The sequence below is a fragment of the Sus scrofa genome, chromosome 12 (assembly GCF_054392235.1).
Source record: "Sus scrofa isolate SSC_HxYL_T2T_F1_AM1 chromosome 12, Sscrofa_HxYL_maternal_Yorkshire_Landrace_v2.0, whole genome shotgun sequence".
Lineage (NCBI taxonomy): Eukaryota > Metazoa > Chordata > Mammalia > Artiodactyla > Suidae > Sus > Sus scrofa.
In genome coordinates, this window is record NC_139394.1 from 50719456 (window position 1) to 50738561 (window position 19106).

At 41.3% G+C, this 19106-nt stretch overlaps 1 protein-coding gene and 1 long non-coding RNA gene across 4 annotated transcripts in view; one reads left to right on the forward strand and one right to left on the reverse strand.

Annotated features, from left to right (window-relative positions):
- Positions 1–19106, forward strand: part of LOC106505486 (uncharacterized) — a 67468-nt gene that overhangs the window by 23693 nt on the left and 24669 nt on the right. The gene's annotated exons all lie outside the window — the stretch shown is intronic.
- TMIGD1 (transmembrane and immunoglobulin domain containing 1) lies at positions 3373–18795 on the reverse strand. 2 transcript variants are annotated; one of them, XM_021067525.2, is made up of 6 exons: positions 18663–18795; positions 16519–16797; positions 11982–12260; positions 5946–6049; positions 4311–4351; positions 3373–3489 (listed from the first exon to the last, which is right to left on the reverse strand). In XM_021067525.2, the coding sequence occupies exons 1-6, from the start codon at positions 18742–18744 to the stop codon at positions 3486–3488; spliced, it is 789 nt and encodes a 262-aa protein (XP_020923184.1). In that variant the 5' UTR covers positions 18745–18795; the 3' UTR covers positions 3373–3485. The 2 variants fall into 2 exon arrangements, with proteins under 2 accessions (XP_020923184.1, XP_084841839.1); XM_084985713.1 differs by lacking the exon at positions 3373–3489 and having other exon boundaries at positions 4214–4351.

A 19106-nucleotide genomic window follows, 5' to 3' on the forward strand; every position in this document is an offset into this window, starting at 1 on the left:
TAGCAAACGGCAAGAGTACAGGGAAATGTGAAGAGCACAAGGATATTGAATGGGAGTTCCCGTAGTGGCGCAGTGGTTAACGAATCCGACTAGGAACCATGAGGCTGCAGGTTTGATCCCTGGCCTTGCTCAGTGGGTTAACGATCCGGCGTTGCCGTGAGCTGTGGTGTAGGTCGCAGACGCGGCTCGGATCCTGCGTTGCTGTGGCTCTGGCGTAGGCCAATGGCTACAGCTCCGATTCGACCCCTAGCCTGGGAACCTCCATATGCCGCGGGAGCGGCCCAAAGAAATAGCAAAAAGACAAAAACAAAACAAAACAAAACAAAAAAACAAGGATATTGAATGAATGATGAATATCTCTGCTACAAGCCCCAACCCAAACTCCTAAAGAAGTAGGATGTTCTCAGTCACATTCCAGTTCTTTATCCTTATGCTTTGGCTCTAAGACAGTTCAGTGTAGAGGAAGGACCATGAACTCTGGGGTCAGGGTCAGACTACTTTGGGTTTGAATCCCAACTACACTTCCTGCTAGTTGTATGAGTTTGAACACGTTATTTTCTTTCTCTAATCAATCCTCAATTTCCTCATCTATAAAATTGGATTTCTGATACCTTCCTGTTAGGGTTGTTGCAACCACAGGATATTATCTATGCAGACCCTTTGGCAAAAAGTAATACTTGGTGATTATGATCATCAGAAGGACAAGCAAATATTTAGGGCAGCAATTCTTAGCTCCAATTCTGCAGTACTATAGGATATCTGAAATTATCTCAAGGAGTGTTGTGACATTTTCTTTCTTTCTTTTTTTTTTTTTTTTTTTTGTCTTTTTGCCATTTCTTGGGCCGCTCCCGCGGCATATGGAGGTTCCCAGGCTAGGGGTCGAATCAGAGCTGTAGCCACCTGCCTATGCCAGAGCCACAGCAACGCGGGATCCGAGCCGCGTCTGCAACCTACACCACAGCTCACGGCAACGCCGGATCGCCGGATCGTTAACCCACTGAGCAAGGGCAGGGACTGAACCCGCAACCTCGGATTCGTTAACCACTGCGCCACAATGGGAACTCCATGTTGTGACATTTTCAAAAGGCCTTCCAACTAAGATTGTTTTAAGTTCCCTTTACTCAGCAAAATAAATTCTCCGTATGTCGTCAGAAGTGGAGTGATACTGACCTCATTCCTGAACCTCTGATTTCAAATAACAGACATAGTTTTTAATATAGACTGTTTGTTTTTTTCAAAACAGTAAGGCAAAATGAAAGGCAAAGATCATTTGGAATGTTGCTGTACTCTGTTAAAACTAGTTAAGTTTCCTGTCTGTGCTAATGTACAAGGTCACTGCATTTTATAAGGGTGAAGAAACTCTTTCTTGATGACTTGTAATTCTCATGATTATTATATGTCCTAGTACAAAGCTGATTCATAATTCTACTAGGTGGGGCAAAGGTGTTACATATTCAGTCTTTCTTGCCAACTCCTTCCAGCATTTAACTGAACTATATGGGAATCTTTTGAGAATCATAGAATTTTCAAGCTAAGATGAAATTTATCCCTAATCCTACCTCCTCATTTTCCAAAGACCCAAGAGAGGGAAAAAGACTTGCCCAAGGTAACACAGCCAAGACTGGAACTCAGGTCTCCTGACTTGATTCCAAGTCCAGTTAGATATGTAAATTCTTCTGTTTCCTCTTTGATTTTAAACTATCCCAACTCACCATTGCCTGAGCTCTATTTCTTCCTCATAGTCCTTAGGCTTCTACTTCATTATCTTTATTTATTTATTTGTTTATTTATTTGTCTTTTGTCTTTTTTAGGGCCGCACCCGCAGCATACGGAAGTTTCCAGACTAGGGGTTGAATCAGAGCTGTAGCTGCCAGCCTTCACCGCAGCCACAGCAATGCCGGATCTGAGCTGCTTCTGTGACCTACACCACAGCTCATGGCAACACCAGATTCCCAGCCCACTGAGTGAGGCCAGGGATCGAGCCCTTCATGGATCCTGGTCAGGTTCATTAACCACTGAGCCACAACAGGAAGTCCTTAACTTCATTGATCTAACCTTTCCTATTTTCACAATCCTCCTATCTTATCCTTACAGCATTTTTATAGGGCTTCCAAATTCCAGTCTGAGAAGTCCCGAATGAGGTACGAGATCTGAAGTCTTCCCCGCAAACCCTGCTGGGGCCTTCAAGAAGACAGAGAAATCTGTAAACCAGTCTTCAGTGGTCTCCTTTCTCTCCATTTCATGCTGATATTTCCAAGGAAGCAAAGAGGACTCTAGCAGGAGGATGTGTCTGTTCTTCTTAGCAACCAGATCGTTAAGATTTCATACATTCTGCTCATTTCTTCTCTTTTCTTCTAAGGCAACAAGGGGCTTTTTACCACCTGTCTGGCAGAAGATTCTCTCTCTCCTTCTCTCTCTCTCTCCCCCTCCCTCCCTCCCTCTCCCTTTCTCCTTCTCTATGTTGCGCACGTGTGCTGTGGCACATTTAGCTCTTGCAAGATTAGACGAAAAAAAAATTTTTTTTCTAAGATGGAATGAGAGCACAGCAGAGACATCAGAGATGCTTCTGTCCAGGGCTGCCTCTCCCATAACCCACCCCAGTTGTGTGGGAAAGTGAAGCAGAGGCTCTTATGGGAAAAGAAGAAGAAGAAAGAACGAAAATGGGGAAAGTCAGTGATAAGTTATAAAGGAGGTGCAATTTTAAATTTAGGTATATGAGAAGAGTATAGGCTGATTCATAATATATCTGGATCTATGCAAATGGCTATGCCAAAAGGGCAAAGGACACTTGGAAACAAACATTCTGGCCAGCCCCCATCCCCTGCTGTTTTCATTTTCATCACCACATAAAGCTCATGAAGTTTGTGACTGTCAACCATGATGAGATGAGAAAAATAAGGACATATGTTGAGGGTTTTTTTTTATAATACTGATTTTTTTTCCATTTAAAAGAGTATCTTAGATATTCTGAGATTATAGCCTTCCTTTTTTAGTCCTGAAACATTTCTTTTATGAAATGACAGTGAAGGTAGATATAATTGATATTACTTATGTGCTTCCTTGGCAACTTCAGAAATTGATCACTCTATGTTGCCTCCCAACTCCCCCCCTTTTTTTCCGATAGTGCATTGATTTGTGAAACCCAAATGTCTGTTAATCTCCTACCTAGAAAAATATACACCCTAAATATAAATGGTTACCAACATTTTTGGAAGAAATTTCAATTCATTAACATATCCTTCAAGGAGAAGACTTAACAAAATCTTACTTTTCATTCTTAACAGCTTTCTTCCTGAAAGTGTTCTGCAAGTATATCAAATTAGTCATAGCAACTACTGCTAAGTGCATAATGAACTGCTTCTTCATAACCTCTGACAGTTTGACAGGAATGAATTTAATAATAGCAATAAATACAGATGGGACTTCATAAATCAGGGAGGTCCTGATGTAAAATTCCTGCCGTATTAGATGGCATCTGAGCTTTCTCATCTGAAATGAATGGAGAAATTAATTATACTGATCATCATGACACCAAGGAGAAAAGTTCAAAACAAAATCATGCTCTTCGAAAGAATGTCTCTGTTCTTTTTACCCACTGCCCACTTCATGTAAGCTGGAGCCAACAGACTAAAAGAATCTCCAAAGAGTTCCTTTCGTGGCTCAGTGGTTAATGAATCTGACTAGGAACCATGAGGTTGCGGGTTCCATCCATGGCCTTGCTCAGTGGGTTAAGGATCCGGCGTTGCCGTGAGCTGAGGTGTAGGTTGCAGACGTGGCTCGGATTCTGCGTTGCTGTGGCTCTGGCATAGGCCAGCCGCTGTAGCTCCTATTGGACCCTTAGCCTGGGAACCTCCATATGCTGCAGGAGCTCTAGAAAAAAGTCAAAAAGACAAAAAAAAAAAAAAAAAAAAAAGGAATCTCCAAAGAGAAGGCAGTATTTAGGATGAGGAATGTGGCTTCTGACCTGGTTGTGAAGGAGCATACAGGGTGGCTTCCCTCAGGGCAAGCCCTTTCAGACATTTATGCATTTATGTTGCGTGGCAATAAAAGGCAGTTGCACAAGCATTGCCTCAAAATTGCTTAAAGAGAGAGTAGGCTTAAGACCAAAGGTATTCTCAGTTCTAAGCAGCCTTTCAACCCAGCCTTACCTGTCTGTCTCTGACTTCTTCACCCTCCATTCTTCTCTGAACCACTTCACCTTCTAGCACCTCCCATCTCAGGAGGAGTTTGCCTGGGGTGGGCTTTGTGATGCATACCACTGCTACCCATCTGCTTATGGAAACTCATGGGCCCCAGTGCAGAGTACTTACAGAGCTGTTCCGTTTTGAGGAGCTTTATCCTTTATGCACAGCTAAAAACAAACACAAGGGCAGTGAGTTTGCCTGTTTTGTTAAGGCTCATGGATTTTGAAGGCATCAGGGTGGCTCAAGGGACAAGAAACTCAAATATCTGTTAATTGTCTACCTAAAAAAATATACACCACTGGGTCTAGGTCTTATTTCTTTGACCACATTAATCATTTTTATTTTCCCGAGAGAAGATGTAGTTCTTTTTTTATTATTATTATTTTTTTATTTTTTTCCTGCTATACAGCATGGGGATCAAGTTATCCTAACATGTATACGTTTTTCCCCCACCCTTTGTTCTGTTGCAATATGAGTATCTAGACATAGTTCTCAATGCTACTCAGCAGGATCTCCTTGTAAATCTATTCTAAGTTGTATCTGATAACCCCAAGCTCCCAATCCCTCCCACTTCCTCCCTCTCCTGAGAAGATGTAATTCCTAAATCAAAATGCTTCTAGGATTCTTAGATAGTTGAATATTTATTTTTTTGCAGGAGAAAAGTTGCTTTGGATTGGAATGGGGGGGTGAATTTCTTCTTGGGAGACATTGTTGACCTGAATAATATCCAGTTACCATATGTTTCAAAGATGAATGCCTCTAGCTGGTCCAAGAACTCAGCCTAGGCCACCCTGGCCTTTTCATAGAGGCTTTCTGCCGTATTTGCTGCCCTTTGGCAGTAGATTAGCTGGTGGAGTCGGATACATAGCATTAACCCGTGCATGCAGATACTCTGCACCATGCTAATAACCAACAAGGTTAACCATTCAACAGTTCAAACTCCAGCCTGCCGCCACCAGGGCCTATGGCTGTACTCAAGAGGTGAGCAGCAAGAGCCATCTTTTTCCTGCATGTCTCTGAATCCAGAGCAGATGTGCCTCTCTATATTTATTTATTGTACCAAAGGCACCATAGCAACAATAAAGAGAAATTTAAATGGGAGAAAAATCAGCCCCTATTTCTAACTCCACAGTTATTTTCATTCAGGTCTTGTCCATATTTTTCACTTCTCTTCTTTGTAAAGCTGTACTCATGATAATGCAGTTTTTATTCCCTCGAGCAACTTCCATTTCAGATCTCTTGGAAGACAGACTAGATTGTAGTTCCTAACTCTATAGTCATTTATACAGCCAGTTCTCTGCCTTTATTTAGATGACTTTTTTATTGTGGTGGTGGTGTGCAGTGGCTTAATGTGGGATCTCAGTTCCCAGGCCAAGGATTGAATCCAGGCTGCAGTGGTGAAAATGCCACGTCTTAACCACTAGACCATCAGGAACTTCTTCTTTCTTTCTTCATTTACTTTGTCTTTTTGACTTTTCTAGGGCCGCTCCCTCGGCATATGGAGGTTCCCAGGCCAGGCAGGGGTCTAATGGAGCTGTAGCTGCCGGCCTACACCACAGCCACAGCAATGTGTGATCCGAGCCGCATCTGCAGCCTACACCACAGCTCACAGCAACGCCAGATCCTTAACCCACTGAGCAAGGCCAGGGATGGAACCTGCAACCTCATGGTTCCTAGTAGGATTCGTTAACCACTGAGCCATGACGGGAACTCCAGGAATTTCTTATTTAGATGACCTTTTAGGTTAGAATACTTAGATACCTTCATTATTCTTTTTCTTCGAGCAAGTAGTCCAAAGCACAATGTCAGAAAGACCACAATACATGCAGCAACAATGGGTTCTATTGGTATAGTCACAGCTTTATCTATTGGAAATACAAACACAAGAAATGAGAAACTAACATTTATATGCTTCTAATTTACGTACTTCTATGTCTCAGCCATGGTGCCTTGTGCTTACCATTTTTCATCCTCTTAATTAAATTCTCTAAACCAAAAAAAATAAAAAATATTATCATCCTCACTTTACAGGTGAGAGCCAGGGGCTTTGAGAAATTAGTTTACTTGTTCAAAATTACAGAACTAGTTAATAGCAGAGACAGGTTTTGAATCCATTCCTCTATAGGAGGAAAATTTTTTTTTTTTTTTACATTTTCTCCCCCACCCTTTCTTCTGTTGCAACATGAGTATCTAGACAAAGTTCTCAATGCTATTCAGCAGGATCTCCTTGTAAATCTATTCTAAGTTGTGTCTGATAAGCCCAAGCTCCCGATCCCTCCCACTCCCTCCCCCTCCCATCAGGCAGCCACAAGTCTCTTTTCCAAGTCCGTGATTTTCTTTTCTGAGGAGATGTTCATTTGTGCTGGATATTAGATTCCAGTTATAAGTGATATCATATGGTATTTGTCTTTGTCTTTCTGGCTCATTTCACTCAGTATGAGATTCTGTAGGAGGAAAATTTGTTGTAATATGAATAACTGCCCCAAAGCAGGTAGTCAGAGCATTTTGTGCTTTCTTCATCTGTAATTTTTGCTGTGCAGAATGGAGAAGTAGGCTGAAATCAATGGTTTTTCCTGCCTTTTGAAAAGCCCAAAAGATATTGGGAGGAATCCCTGAGTGAGAAAGAGAGGGAGGAAGGTTTTGAGAGCAAGAAGAGAAAAGGTGAGGAAACTGCTAGACTAAGGAGAGAGAGGTCTGTGGGTCTCAGGAGCAGAGGAACTCTTTTTGCTTTGCTGTGGTAGTGCCCCAAGCAGGTGACAAGATGTAACCCAGGGTGGCTGCAGAGTGTCCTTAGGGAAGTAGAACTCTAAGCATCAGTCTTCCCAACCTTGGTAAATATTTTCATCTCTGTCTAAATGATACGGAAGAACAGAAGGTCTGCTTCTAACTTGGGCTAGGAAGACAGCAGCAGCAACCATGACAACCTAGAAATGAAAGCCCATTCCCTTGTTTTCTGAACACCAGGTAAGCGCAGAGCTATTTTATACTACAGGTATAATGCCTGTGCTTGTCAGCTTTCCAAGAGCCTATGAAAATATTTGAGACCTGAAAAAAGTATCGGCTCCAAAATAAAAAGTGGCAAAATTAATCAAAATTGATGTGTTTAAGTGGTTATGTCAACTATAACCCAGCGGTTAAATGATAACGATAGTAATGTTTATAACGTATTAACCAAATTAATAACTTATTTATAATAAAATTCAAAATGTATCCAAGTTATAGATATTCTTTAAAAAATTTGACAGCAAAAAAGTATACTTAACGTGCTTTATTTTATCTTTTTCTTTTTAAGGGCTGCACCCGCGGCATATGGAGGTTCCCAGGCTAGGGGTCTCATCAGAGCTGTAGCTGCCAGCCTACGCCAGAGCCACAGCAATGCGGGATCCGAGCGGTGTCTGCAACCTACACCACAGCTCACGGCAACGCCGGGTCCCCAACCCACTGAGCAAGGCCAGGGATCAAACCTGCAACTTCATGGTTCCTAGTCGGATTTGTTTCCTCTGCACCACAACAGGAACTCCAGTGTGCTTCATTTTAATATGTTTGATATGGTGTGGGATGAAACTTTAAAAAGTAAGAGTGCTTAAGGTCATCAAAAGTATTTAAATGACTCTAGGAGTTCCCTGGCTCAGCGGAAATGAATCTGACTAGCATCCATGAGGACTCAGGTTCATTCCCTGGCTTGGCTCAGTGGGTTAAGGATCCGGCATTACAGTGAGCTGCAGTGTAGGTCACAGATGCGGTTCAGGTCCCGCATTGCTGTGGCTGTGGTGTAGGCCGGTGACTACAGCTACAATTCGACCCCTAGGCTGGGAACCTCCATATGCCTTGGGTGCGGCCATAAAAAGGTAAATAAATAAATACATAAGTAAATAAATAAATAGACTCTAAGCCCCTGGATTCTAATGCCACTGCAGGAGGCAAAGGGTCTCTAATCATGGATATGATAAATTTTTTGGAATTTATAGGGTTTTTGTACAATTGAGTTTGTGGACTGAGTGCAATCAACAAATTTTTGCTAAATGACTACTGTGTGTTAGGTGCTGTTCTCAGGCATGGAAGCTTCTGATTCTGGAGAGCTTATAGTCTAGTGAGAGAGGCAGACATTAAAACAACAGAGAAACTACAGATCGAGATAGTGTTATAACGGCCAAAGAGTCATGAGATGGTCTCTGAGGGATGAAAGGAAAGGAGAAGCGGAAGAGAAAACTTTTAATTTCAAAGCCCAAATGCTATATGCCCCAAGATTAGGAAATAGGATTTATCTCCCTATAATTCTTTGACACCCTAACCACTTACCTTTTAATTGTTTTTCTTTTTTTTTTTTCTCCATTATGTCTCTAGTTCCTGCTTAGAATAATTTTAGGAAGTAAGTAGATTAACATCTTTTACTCTTGCTGTCTTTTGGGTGTTGCTACAAATTATTCTTATCAGGGTATGGGGTGCATCAACCCTCTGGAAAAACTCTGCTCTGTGGGACTTCTTGTAAGCCCTGACTGTGATAGTCAGCACCAAAGGGCCTCTTACTGGGGACCCCCTCTACTTGCAATGCCAAGGGAAGATGTCAAAATGAAGAGGAGGCGAAAGTGGCATAATTAGGGGAAAAATCAGAATTCAGTCACATATCAGAATATTTTTACCAAGCTGAATAATGAAGCCACCTGTGACAGCTTTCACTCCATAAACAAACTGAAATAAACTGCCCCACCCACTGACTCACTTTGGGTTCCAAGTTACTCATGAGAGTGAGTTTGGCAAGTGTAACTGCATCTTTCTCCTTTACTCTCTTATTTATTTATTTATTTATTATTCTGCCCTGATAAGCCATAGCTGTGGCAACTCCAGATCCTTAACCCACTGTACCAGCTGAGGATTGAACTGACTACGCCAATACCCGTGTCCCCAGTGAGAGCTCCTTTACTCTCTTATTTATAACTAGACCTGGTGTTTCCCCTCCCTCCATATTCATTCTGGTAAAATAATCCCAATATGTAGCTAAAATCTTGTCCTCAAGAAAAGATCCATGCTTCTCTGCAGTGCCAAGACGTAGGTTTGATCCCTGGCCTGGCATAGCGAGTTAAAGGATCTGGCATTGCTGCAACTGTGGTATAGCTTGCCACTGAGGCTGGGATCTGATCCCTGGCCTGGAACTCCATATGCTGCAGGGCGGCTAAAAAAGAAAAAGAAAAAAAAAAAGTTCCATGATGTCACTTCCTGTTTTGCATGGCCTCATTTAGAAACTATCCCACTGAGCTAGGAAGCTGGGAGAGCTCAAGGCAAACCTGGCATTTAGCCTGAGCCCAGCAGCAGAGCGCTTGTGCTCCTAAGGCGGCCAATAGCCAGGGAAGTAATAAAGCAGAAGAAATCAGAAAAAGCTGTTGGTTTGGAAGAGCTCCACCCCAAACAGGATTCTGCCCACCTGAAAGCTAATGTGCCAGGTTGGCGTCCTGCTTGCCACACAAGCTGTGACAGAGCAATTATGATTTCTTCCTAGCCAAGAGTTTGTGGGTTTGATTTTTAAAGCAAGTAGCCCCTGAGCGTACAGTCATTGCTCTGCAGGACAAATTGCTGAACACGCCAGTAGTCACCATGATGGGCATTCAACTGGCAGCAGCTCTTCCTCCCCACCAGCCACTCTCTTGGTACCGCAATAAGGAGCCCTGTCCAACAATTCTGGCATGGATTCAATTGGCTTCCTGAGGATTGGCAAGAAAGGCAATGAGTGGGCACAGGGAGGCAAATGACAAAGTGAATGGTATTCTGACAAGATATAGGGGCCTTAGCTTGTTTGGCAGCTTCTAGCATCCTGGCTGCAGACCAGAAAATGTATGCATGAGCATTTTCTGCATCTGTCACACCAGGTATCTTGCCTTTCTGTTTCTGTGTGAATGAGAAATATGAGGGAAAGACAAATGGAGCTTCATTTATTCTTACGATTGCAGAGGTCATAAACCTGAGTGGAGGAAACATGAAGCCAAGAAAAAGAAAACTTTCCTCCCATTTTCCCCCATGCTATCTTCTGATTAGCCTATAGTTTACAATTTCAGAGTTAGGAGTGATTTTAAAGATCCATTTTTTTATCTAGTCAGTATCTTTTTTCTCCATGTGTTTATGACTTCTCTTCTGTTCGTCATTAGGCTGTTGACTCAAAAGTCCAGTTCCTACAAACTTTGTTGCCTAGGAGAATTCATAGAAATACTCCTCCCAAAAGCCACCTAGAACTGTTTTCTACTCCTTGATTCTAGAAAAGGACCTTTGCTCAAAAAGCAGTATCCTATATAGAGTGGGAGTAATTCCCCCAAAATAAAGGACTAGAATTCCTCGGATGGAGATAATTCTTCTAAAAAAATACTAGCTACTAATTATAACTATCATCATCATTTATTGTCACAAAAAATGCTTACTGAGCATCTGTCTGAATTTTGCACAGTGCTAGATATCACTTAAAAAGAGTTACCTTTGTGAATGGTGAGTGGACCTAGAGAGAATTAAGCTCTCTGTCCATTTGATAGAGAAAGACAAATACTGTATGTTTTTACTTATATGTGGAATAAAAAGGTATAAATGAGGAGTGATGCAGTGGATCAGTAGTGTTTTTGCAGTGTCAGGACGCGGGTTGGATCCCCTGTCTGGCATAGTGGTTAAAGGATTCGATATTGGAGTTCCTGTCTTGGCGCAGTGGTTAACGAATCTGACTAGGAACCATGAGGTTGCGGGTTTGATCCCTGGCCTTGCTCGATGGGTTAAGGATCCGGCGTTGCCGAGAGCTGTGGTGTAGGTCACAGACGCAGTTCAGATCCTGCGTTGCTGTGGCTCTGGTATAGGCCAGCGGCTATAGCTCCTATTCGACCCCTAGCCTGGGAACCTCCATATGCCGGTAGTGGCCCTAGAAACGGCAAAAAGACAAAAAAAAAAAAAAAAAAGATGCGATATTGCCACAGCTGTGGTGTTGGTCACAAAGGTGGCTCAGATCCGATCCTTGGCTCAGGAACTCCATATGCCATAGGGTGGCCAAAAAATTAAAAAATAAATGAGTGCATGTAATAAGACAGAAACAGATAAACTAGTGGAGTAGCTCTTGTCGTGGCACAGCAGAAACAAATCTGACTAGGAACCATGAGGTTGCAGGTCTGATCCCTGGCCTTGCTCAGTGGGTTAAGGATCTGGCATTGCTGTGAGCAATGGTGTAGGTCGCAGATATGGCTCAGATCCTGCGTTGCTGTGGCTGTGGTGTAGGCCGGTGGCTGCAGCTCCAATTCGACCCCTAGCCTGGGAACCTCCATATGCCATGGGTGCGGCCCTGAAAAGACAAAAAAACAAAAACAAAAAACTAGTGGATACCAGTGAGGAGAGGGAATGAGGGATGGGCAAGATATGGGTATAGGATTATGAGATACAAACTACTATGTATAAAATAGATAAGCAACAGGGTATATTATACAATGCAGGGAAACATAGCCATTATTTTGTAATAACTTTTTTTGGGCCATGTCTGTGGCCTGTGGGATTTCCCAGACTAGGGATCAAACGCATGCCACAGCAGTGACCTGGGCTGCTACAGTGACAATGCCAGATCCTTAACCCACTGCACCACAAGGGAACTCCTGTAATAATCTAGTGTTACAGTTCTTTTAGAATTTGTCTTCCCAGTCCACACCAGAACACCCATCTCCAAAAAAGGGGGGGGGGGAGTATAATCTATAGAAATATTAAATTGCTATGCTCTACACCTGAAAATAATACAATATTGTAAATCAGCTATATTTCAATAAATAATGAAATGAGCAAGAGAGGTACCTTTGACAATGAGGTGAAAGTCCTTGGTCTTCCTTTCTGTAAATGTAATTGCAGTACAGCTGTAGGTTCCATTGTCAGATTTCTTGACTTTAGTGATCGACAATTGGAGATATTCACTTGTCTGTTGGATCTGGTGATGGTCTTTCTCTAAATTCAAGATGCTCCCGTCTTTGTACCACGTCATTTGAGCCTGGGGGTTGGATTTCACATTGCAGACCAACTTCACATCATTGCCTTCCTCAGCTGTTTGGAGGTCGTTTCCACTTAGGAGCGGGGGAACTGCAGGACTCAAGCATTTAGGTTTAATTAGCAAATAAGCAGCAGTTAATTGTCAGTGTTCAAGATCTTCCTTCCATCTATCTCAAGTAGCCGTTCATTCATTTGACAAAAATTTATGGAGTACCTACTATAGGCCAAGCACTTGACTAGGAACCAGGGATACAATGGTCAATAGCATATATCCATTTTCAAACTTAATGGAAAACTTTTAATGTGGTAGGGAAGACAAACCGTGAAACAAATGTATATAATGATGAATCTGTATCAAGTGGATAATTTTGTAACACACCCAAGAATATAAACCTTGAGTCTTTGCTTCTTAGAGCTAATATAATAAACTAATCTGTGCTGGTGCTGGATGAAATAGTATAATATTAAGAAAGCAGGCATTACAATGTGCCCTAATTTCATCTCCACCTCTTGCTGTGACCTTGAGCAAGTTACTTAACTGCTGAGTAACTGCTCAGTTTCCTCATCCAAAAAGTGGGATAACACCTACCTCAGGAGTTGCTGTGAGGATTAATTGACATAATGACTGTAAAGAATTTAGCGCAATACTAGTTACCATTATAACTAGTCGTGGTGTTTGAGAGTGTCTCATACCCTCTGCTTTTGCATTTTATGTAACCGCACTTGCTCTGACCACGTATTTACCAATGCATATTTGCATTTCCTCAGTGATCCTCTAGAAATAATGTCCTTCTCATAGAAGGCGCTCTAATCTTGGCAACTCTGGCATCTATAAGAGATGAGCATGACCTTGAGTCCCTCTCATCCCCTTTTGTGAGCCACTCCTTAGTTTCTCCATGTAAGGACATCCGTAGACCCACAGATTGTCTAACACATTTATCTTCAGCATATAATTTCAACCCTTACTCCTCCCTGGGCTTTCCATCATCTAGGGAAAGAAAAGGTTGAGCTGACTCTCTTCTTCTTCTCCATGCCCCTTGCTTTCTTTTTTTTGGTCAAGGTACAGAAGAGCAATAAAATGCATGAAAAGAGGGTAGTAGGAAAGAGAGGCATAGAAGGAGGAAAAAAGGAGCTTGTAAAATCTGCACACTGAATAATTAGACCCTGAGTAGGCCGTGCTATTAATAACTCTCTTAGAAGAATGACATTTTGTTGCTCTTTGGAATGTGCTTGAATTCTGTATCCATATCCCAAAAGGACAGTATGTGATATTCAGATATGTAGGAAACTATGAGAATAGAGAACGTAATATACCAATTTCACTTATGGGCCGGCCCTGTTAGTTGTTCCTTTTAACTTAACTATTTAAAATTAATTTTTAAGCATACATGAGTATGCTATACATGAGTATTCCCTTTTCAAAATATTAGTACATTTTAGATAAAGCTAAAGGTCCTCCTTGACTCCATCCTGGTCGTTTCCTGACTCCCCCAGAGATACTAAGTGCTATGAGTTTGATGTAAATCCTTATTGATCTTCTTTTTTTCAAATTGTTTTTTAAAATACATATGATGTACCCATAGGAAATGTATTGTATTGTTTTAGGAAGATGAGAAGGATTTACCTAAAAGGACTTCTTTCTCTCAATAACTTGCATGCTTTGGAGATATATTCACATTGAACCAGAGATATGGCTCATTGCTTTTAGAATGCTATAGTGTAACATCTGACTCTTTAATCATTCTGTTCTGATGGGCATCAGGTTATTATTATTATTTTTTTTTTTTGTCTTTTTGCCTTTTCTTGGAGGTTCCCAGGCTAGGGGTCCAATTGGAGCTGCAGCTGCTGGCCTACACCACAGCCACAGCAATGCCAGATCCAAGCCGCGTCTGCGGCCTACACCACAGCTCATGGCAATCCGGATCCTTAACCCACTGAGCAAGGCCAGGGATGGAACCTGCAACCTCATGGTTCTTAGTTGGATTCATTAACCACTGAGCCACGGCGGGAACTCCAGGTTATTTTCGTTTTTGAAATGCTAAACAATGCTACAGTAAATATCCCCGAACAGGTCTCTTTATGCATATGTGCATGTATTCCTTCAAGCTTCACATCCCCAAAGTAGAAATATTGGGTCATAGGGTAGGTGCACTTTAAATTTTGATAGATACTGTAAAAGAGGTGGTCTCAGGTTATACTTTCAGCAACAGTGTATGTAAGAAATGCCTTTATGTCTTCCTCCAAATAGTGTATCAAGCTTCCATTTAGTTCTCATTCTTCCATTTATAACAGAAATACATAATACTTCCTCAGTTTTGTACATGATATTCTTGTCATTTTATGGCCTCATTTTGCTTCGTTGATTGATGAGTTTGTGTCAGCTACTGTCATTATGAATCACTGACCAGTTGCTTTTTTAATATACATTCAACAACAATATTTAGGAGGTTGTTATAAAGATAGTTTTAAAGGAGGATTCAGACTGGAAAGCTGAAAATTATTTCTTTGAGCCACTGAATCCTATTATTGACATTTCTACCGTGTATCTCTTAAGAGGGTACAATGGGAAGAGCACTAGATTAGGAGCCTGGGGATTTGTGTTCTGTTCTCAGCTCCAGATGTGATCATTAGGGCCTCATTCTGATCCTCAGTTTCCTCATCATTTTATAAGGATCGTAAAACCTCCAAGGTCCCCTGACAGTAGGCTGGATGCTATCAAAGTAGCCAAGAGGTAGCTTGTTAAAAAACCACATTTTATCAATTCATAGAAAATAAAAAACAAAGCTTCTTTGCCCAGGAACATGTAAATGATTCACTCTGGAAACTCAGGCTGAAGATGCCAGCAGATTCCAGAGCTGGATTACTTGGCATTTTCTCCACCCTTTTAGCTCGGGAGCAATGGCATCGGTTTTTCACAGAAAAGTTTGCTGAGCTTGCAGGGTCAAATGGCTTGACTTTTTATTACTAGGTTCCAAGTCCAGAGCTCTTTCTACCATCCCACACACCATATTATCACTTTATCACCCCTTGCCACACCATCCACACCTCCCTCATGTAGCACCAGCTTTCCACCCAAACCACCTACATGATTACTTCCGTAGAATTATACAATCAAAATCATTAAAAAATAAAAATCATTAATAAAAAAGAAAGAAAAATAAGGAATTATTCAAAGGACCACTAACTCCATAGTTCCCCAGATAGTCCCTGAAACCCAGCTATCAAAGAGCTTCATCTTTGAGGGTTTTAAAGTGATGTTAAAAGATTCTAAGTTGGAGTTCCCTTCATAGCTCAGCAGTTAACAAACCTGACTAGGATCCAAGAGGATGCAGGTTCAGTCCCTGACCTCGCTCAGTGGATTAAGGATCTGATGTTACTGTGAGCTATAGTTCGCAGGTGCAGCTAGGATCCTGCATTGCTGTGGCTGTGGCGCAGGTTGGCAGCTGTAGCTCCATTTCGACCTCTAGCCTGGGAACTTCCATATGCCGTGGGTGTGGCCCTAAAGAGAAAAAAAAAAAAAAAGATTCTAAGTAGAACACTAGAGTTAGAAACCATGAAAGAAAAGGTTCGTAATTTAAAATACATAAATATTTAAAATTTTGGTATGGCAAAAAAGAAATATTTTAAAATGTCAAAAATAAATAGAAGGAATACTTATAATTCAAAATGCCAAAAGGCTTATTTCCTTAATATACAAAGTTCTTATACAAATCAATAAGAAAAAGGCAAATAACCCAATAGAAAATGGGTAAATGACGTGGACAGGCATTTCACAGAAGACATAGAGGGCTAATGCATTTATGAAAAGGTGAACACCCTCATTCTTAATTTAGCAAATGAAAATAAAATTTCAAACCAGGCTGGAAGATTCTAAGTTTGAGGCTATTTAGGCTCATGAGGGTGTGGAGAAATAGGCACCCTCGTGCATTGTCGTGGGGTCATAAATAGGGCAATTTGCAATATCAAGCAAATTTTAAAATGCACATACTTTTTTTTTTTTTTTTTGGTCTTTTTGCCATTTCTTGGGCCACTCCTGAAGCATATGGAGGTTCCCAGGCTAGGGGTCCAATCGGAGCTGTAGCTGCTGGCCTACACCAGAGCCACAGCAACTCAGGATCTGAGCTGCATCTGCAGCCTATACCACAGCTCACAGCAACACCAGATCCTTAACCCACTGAGTGAGGCCAGGGATCGAACCGGCAACCACATGGTTCCTAGTCGGAGTTGTTAACCACTGAGCCACGACAAGAACTCCAAAATGGACATATTCTTTAGACCCAGATTTCATCTCCCACTTAATGTAGCACACACAACCCAGGCTGCCTAGCAGTTTCTTTCCCCGACTCACAGGTGACATTCAGCACCACTGAGATGGACACCGACTGATTCTTCTGCAGCTTGCAGGTAAAGGTGATGCCATTGTCATTTTCACTGATGGAGGTGACACAGACAGAGCTGGAATTGATTTTGTTTCCTGATTTCAGATCCACTCTCCCCTCTCCTCGGTACCAAAGAAGTTCTTCCTCTCTGGTGTGGTTTTGAACAGCACATTTCAGAGACTCTTCAAAGCCAAGCTCAGTGTCCAGGATATAGTTTTCAGTTTTCCCATTCACAGTTAAAACAGAACCTGGGAGTGCAGGAAGAAACTATTAAGATAGAGTGAGCAATCTAAATGGCCATAATTAGGGAAGTGGTTAATAAATTATGTATAATGAAATACTCTGCAACAATTAAAGATGGTCATGTTGAGGAGTTCTCATCGTGGTTCAGGGGAAAAGGATCTGACTAGTGTCCATGAGGACGCAGTTTCAATACCTGGGCTTGCTCAGTGGGTTAGGGATCAGGCGTTCCTGTGAGCTGTGGTGTAGGTGACAGAGGCGACTCAGGTCTGATGTTGCTGTGGCTGTGGTGTAGGCCGGCAGCTACAGCTCCGATTTGACCCCTAGCCTGGGAACTTCCGTATGCCTCGGGTGTGGCCATAAAAAAAAGAAAAAAAAAGTCATATTATCCTATATGATTTTATAAAGAAAAAGATGTGTAATGAATTATTTTAAGAAGGAAAAGGTTCAAATGATAGTTACCAAATTTTGCTGCACATTGAAATCACCTGGGGATCTCCCAAAAGGTACTGATGCCTGGCCCCCATCCCCAGACGTAATTATTATCAGTGTAACCTGGCCATTGGGGTTGTAAAAAGCCTCCAGGTGATCCTAATGTGCAGTGAAGTTTGAGAACCACTGGGTTAGAAAACAAAATGTACAGAATTATCCCATGCACACACACACACACACACACACACACACACACACACACACACACACACACAGAAAAGTCTGAAAAAAATCCTATGTATTGAGTATGATTGATAAAAATAGGGGAAACAGTGGAGAAATAGTTACCAGACCTAAATTGTTTACTTCAAGGGGTTAGAAATGGCACAGTAAGGGGGCGGGAGTGGGGATTTACAAAGGAGAAAGAAAGGACCAGAGCAAAGTGGAAAAATACTCAAGACGTAATATCAGGTGAAGGGGCAGAATGTGAAGTACGTCTCCAGCGGTTGCCAGAAGTGTATCACAGTTGAATATGCACATGGGCTGATCTGAAAGCATTTCTGATTATTAGATAAGATTATGGACAGATTTGGTCTTACGTTTCTGATGCTTAAATATTGTACTGGCAGATTAGTAGAATTAGAAGATGTTTAAACATCTGTGGTTCGTATGGTAGACAAATTGTGGGTGGATGATCAGGATTATAGTAGTTGATCTTTACCTCTGATTTTTAGAAATCCTTTCATCGTACTGTAAATTTCAGTTTTTACTTTCCTCCTTCAGAAGCTAGTAACTAAAGCTAAAAAATGACTTGAGCTGCCACAAGCTTGCCCCCTATAGAACATTTTTTAATGTATTCTGTAAACACATTAACTTTTCCTTTGAGAAAAGCATGAACTGCTGGTGAAAATACCGATTGCTGCCTAGGATTTTTTAAAAACCTAGAAGAATAGACATCAAAATGTTGAGTAAACTCTTGATGGGAATTGGAGGGATTTTTTTACTTCTATTTATTCTTGCATATATTTCCTAATTTATATTACAGTGACTGTGCATTGCTTTTTAAATCAGGAAGGAAAAAGCTATTTCCAGGCTGGGGAGAGGGCAAATACAGAAAAGATTGTCGTGTGAGTGGTATGTTCAAATAAACAGCAGAGGTTTATTTTAGATATGATTATGTATTGAAATACATTAAAATGTTGGGAAATTCTGGCTGTGGCTCTATAGAGAACAAAATACTTCACCCTGTCCTATAATATTAGAACCATAAAAACATTTTTCCATTTAATTTTTGACTGCATCAGTACAGACTTCTGTACCCTAGCCATACCAACTCTGTAGTCATTCCAGTTTGGATTTTGGATTTTCCCAATGCCCCCAGTCATTTCTTCATCTGAAATATTCTCTATCTAAAAAGAGGCCAAAAAGAATAATAACTTACTTGTCATCTCGTGTGGCAGAAATAAAATCACTAAGAGAAGAAATCTGCACATCTGCATTAGGCCGCTGGTCTTCCAAGCCATCTTTAATGAATTTAAGTCTGATCTGCCAGGGGAAAAGAGTGTAGTTGGTTCTGTACTTTGATCTACACCGAGTTTATGAACCTTCCTCTTGTCTATTATATATTTAAAATAAAGTCCCAGATGAGTCATCCCAGTTATAACGGTACTGTTTCTAGTTTTTAATTAAACAATTCTGTTCTGACTTTGAAGTTCAAAGTACTTCTAGTATTAAGGATTTTTTTTTTTTAATTAAGACAGCAAAAAAGGAAACCACAAGGAAATAGAGAGGGGCAGCTAGAGGGCAGCCCTAGAGAAGGTGAAACCAGTCTTCCCTAGAGATGTTGATAGAATGTCATTTAAACAGAAAGAGAAGTGAAACTTGC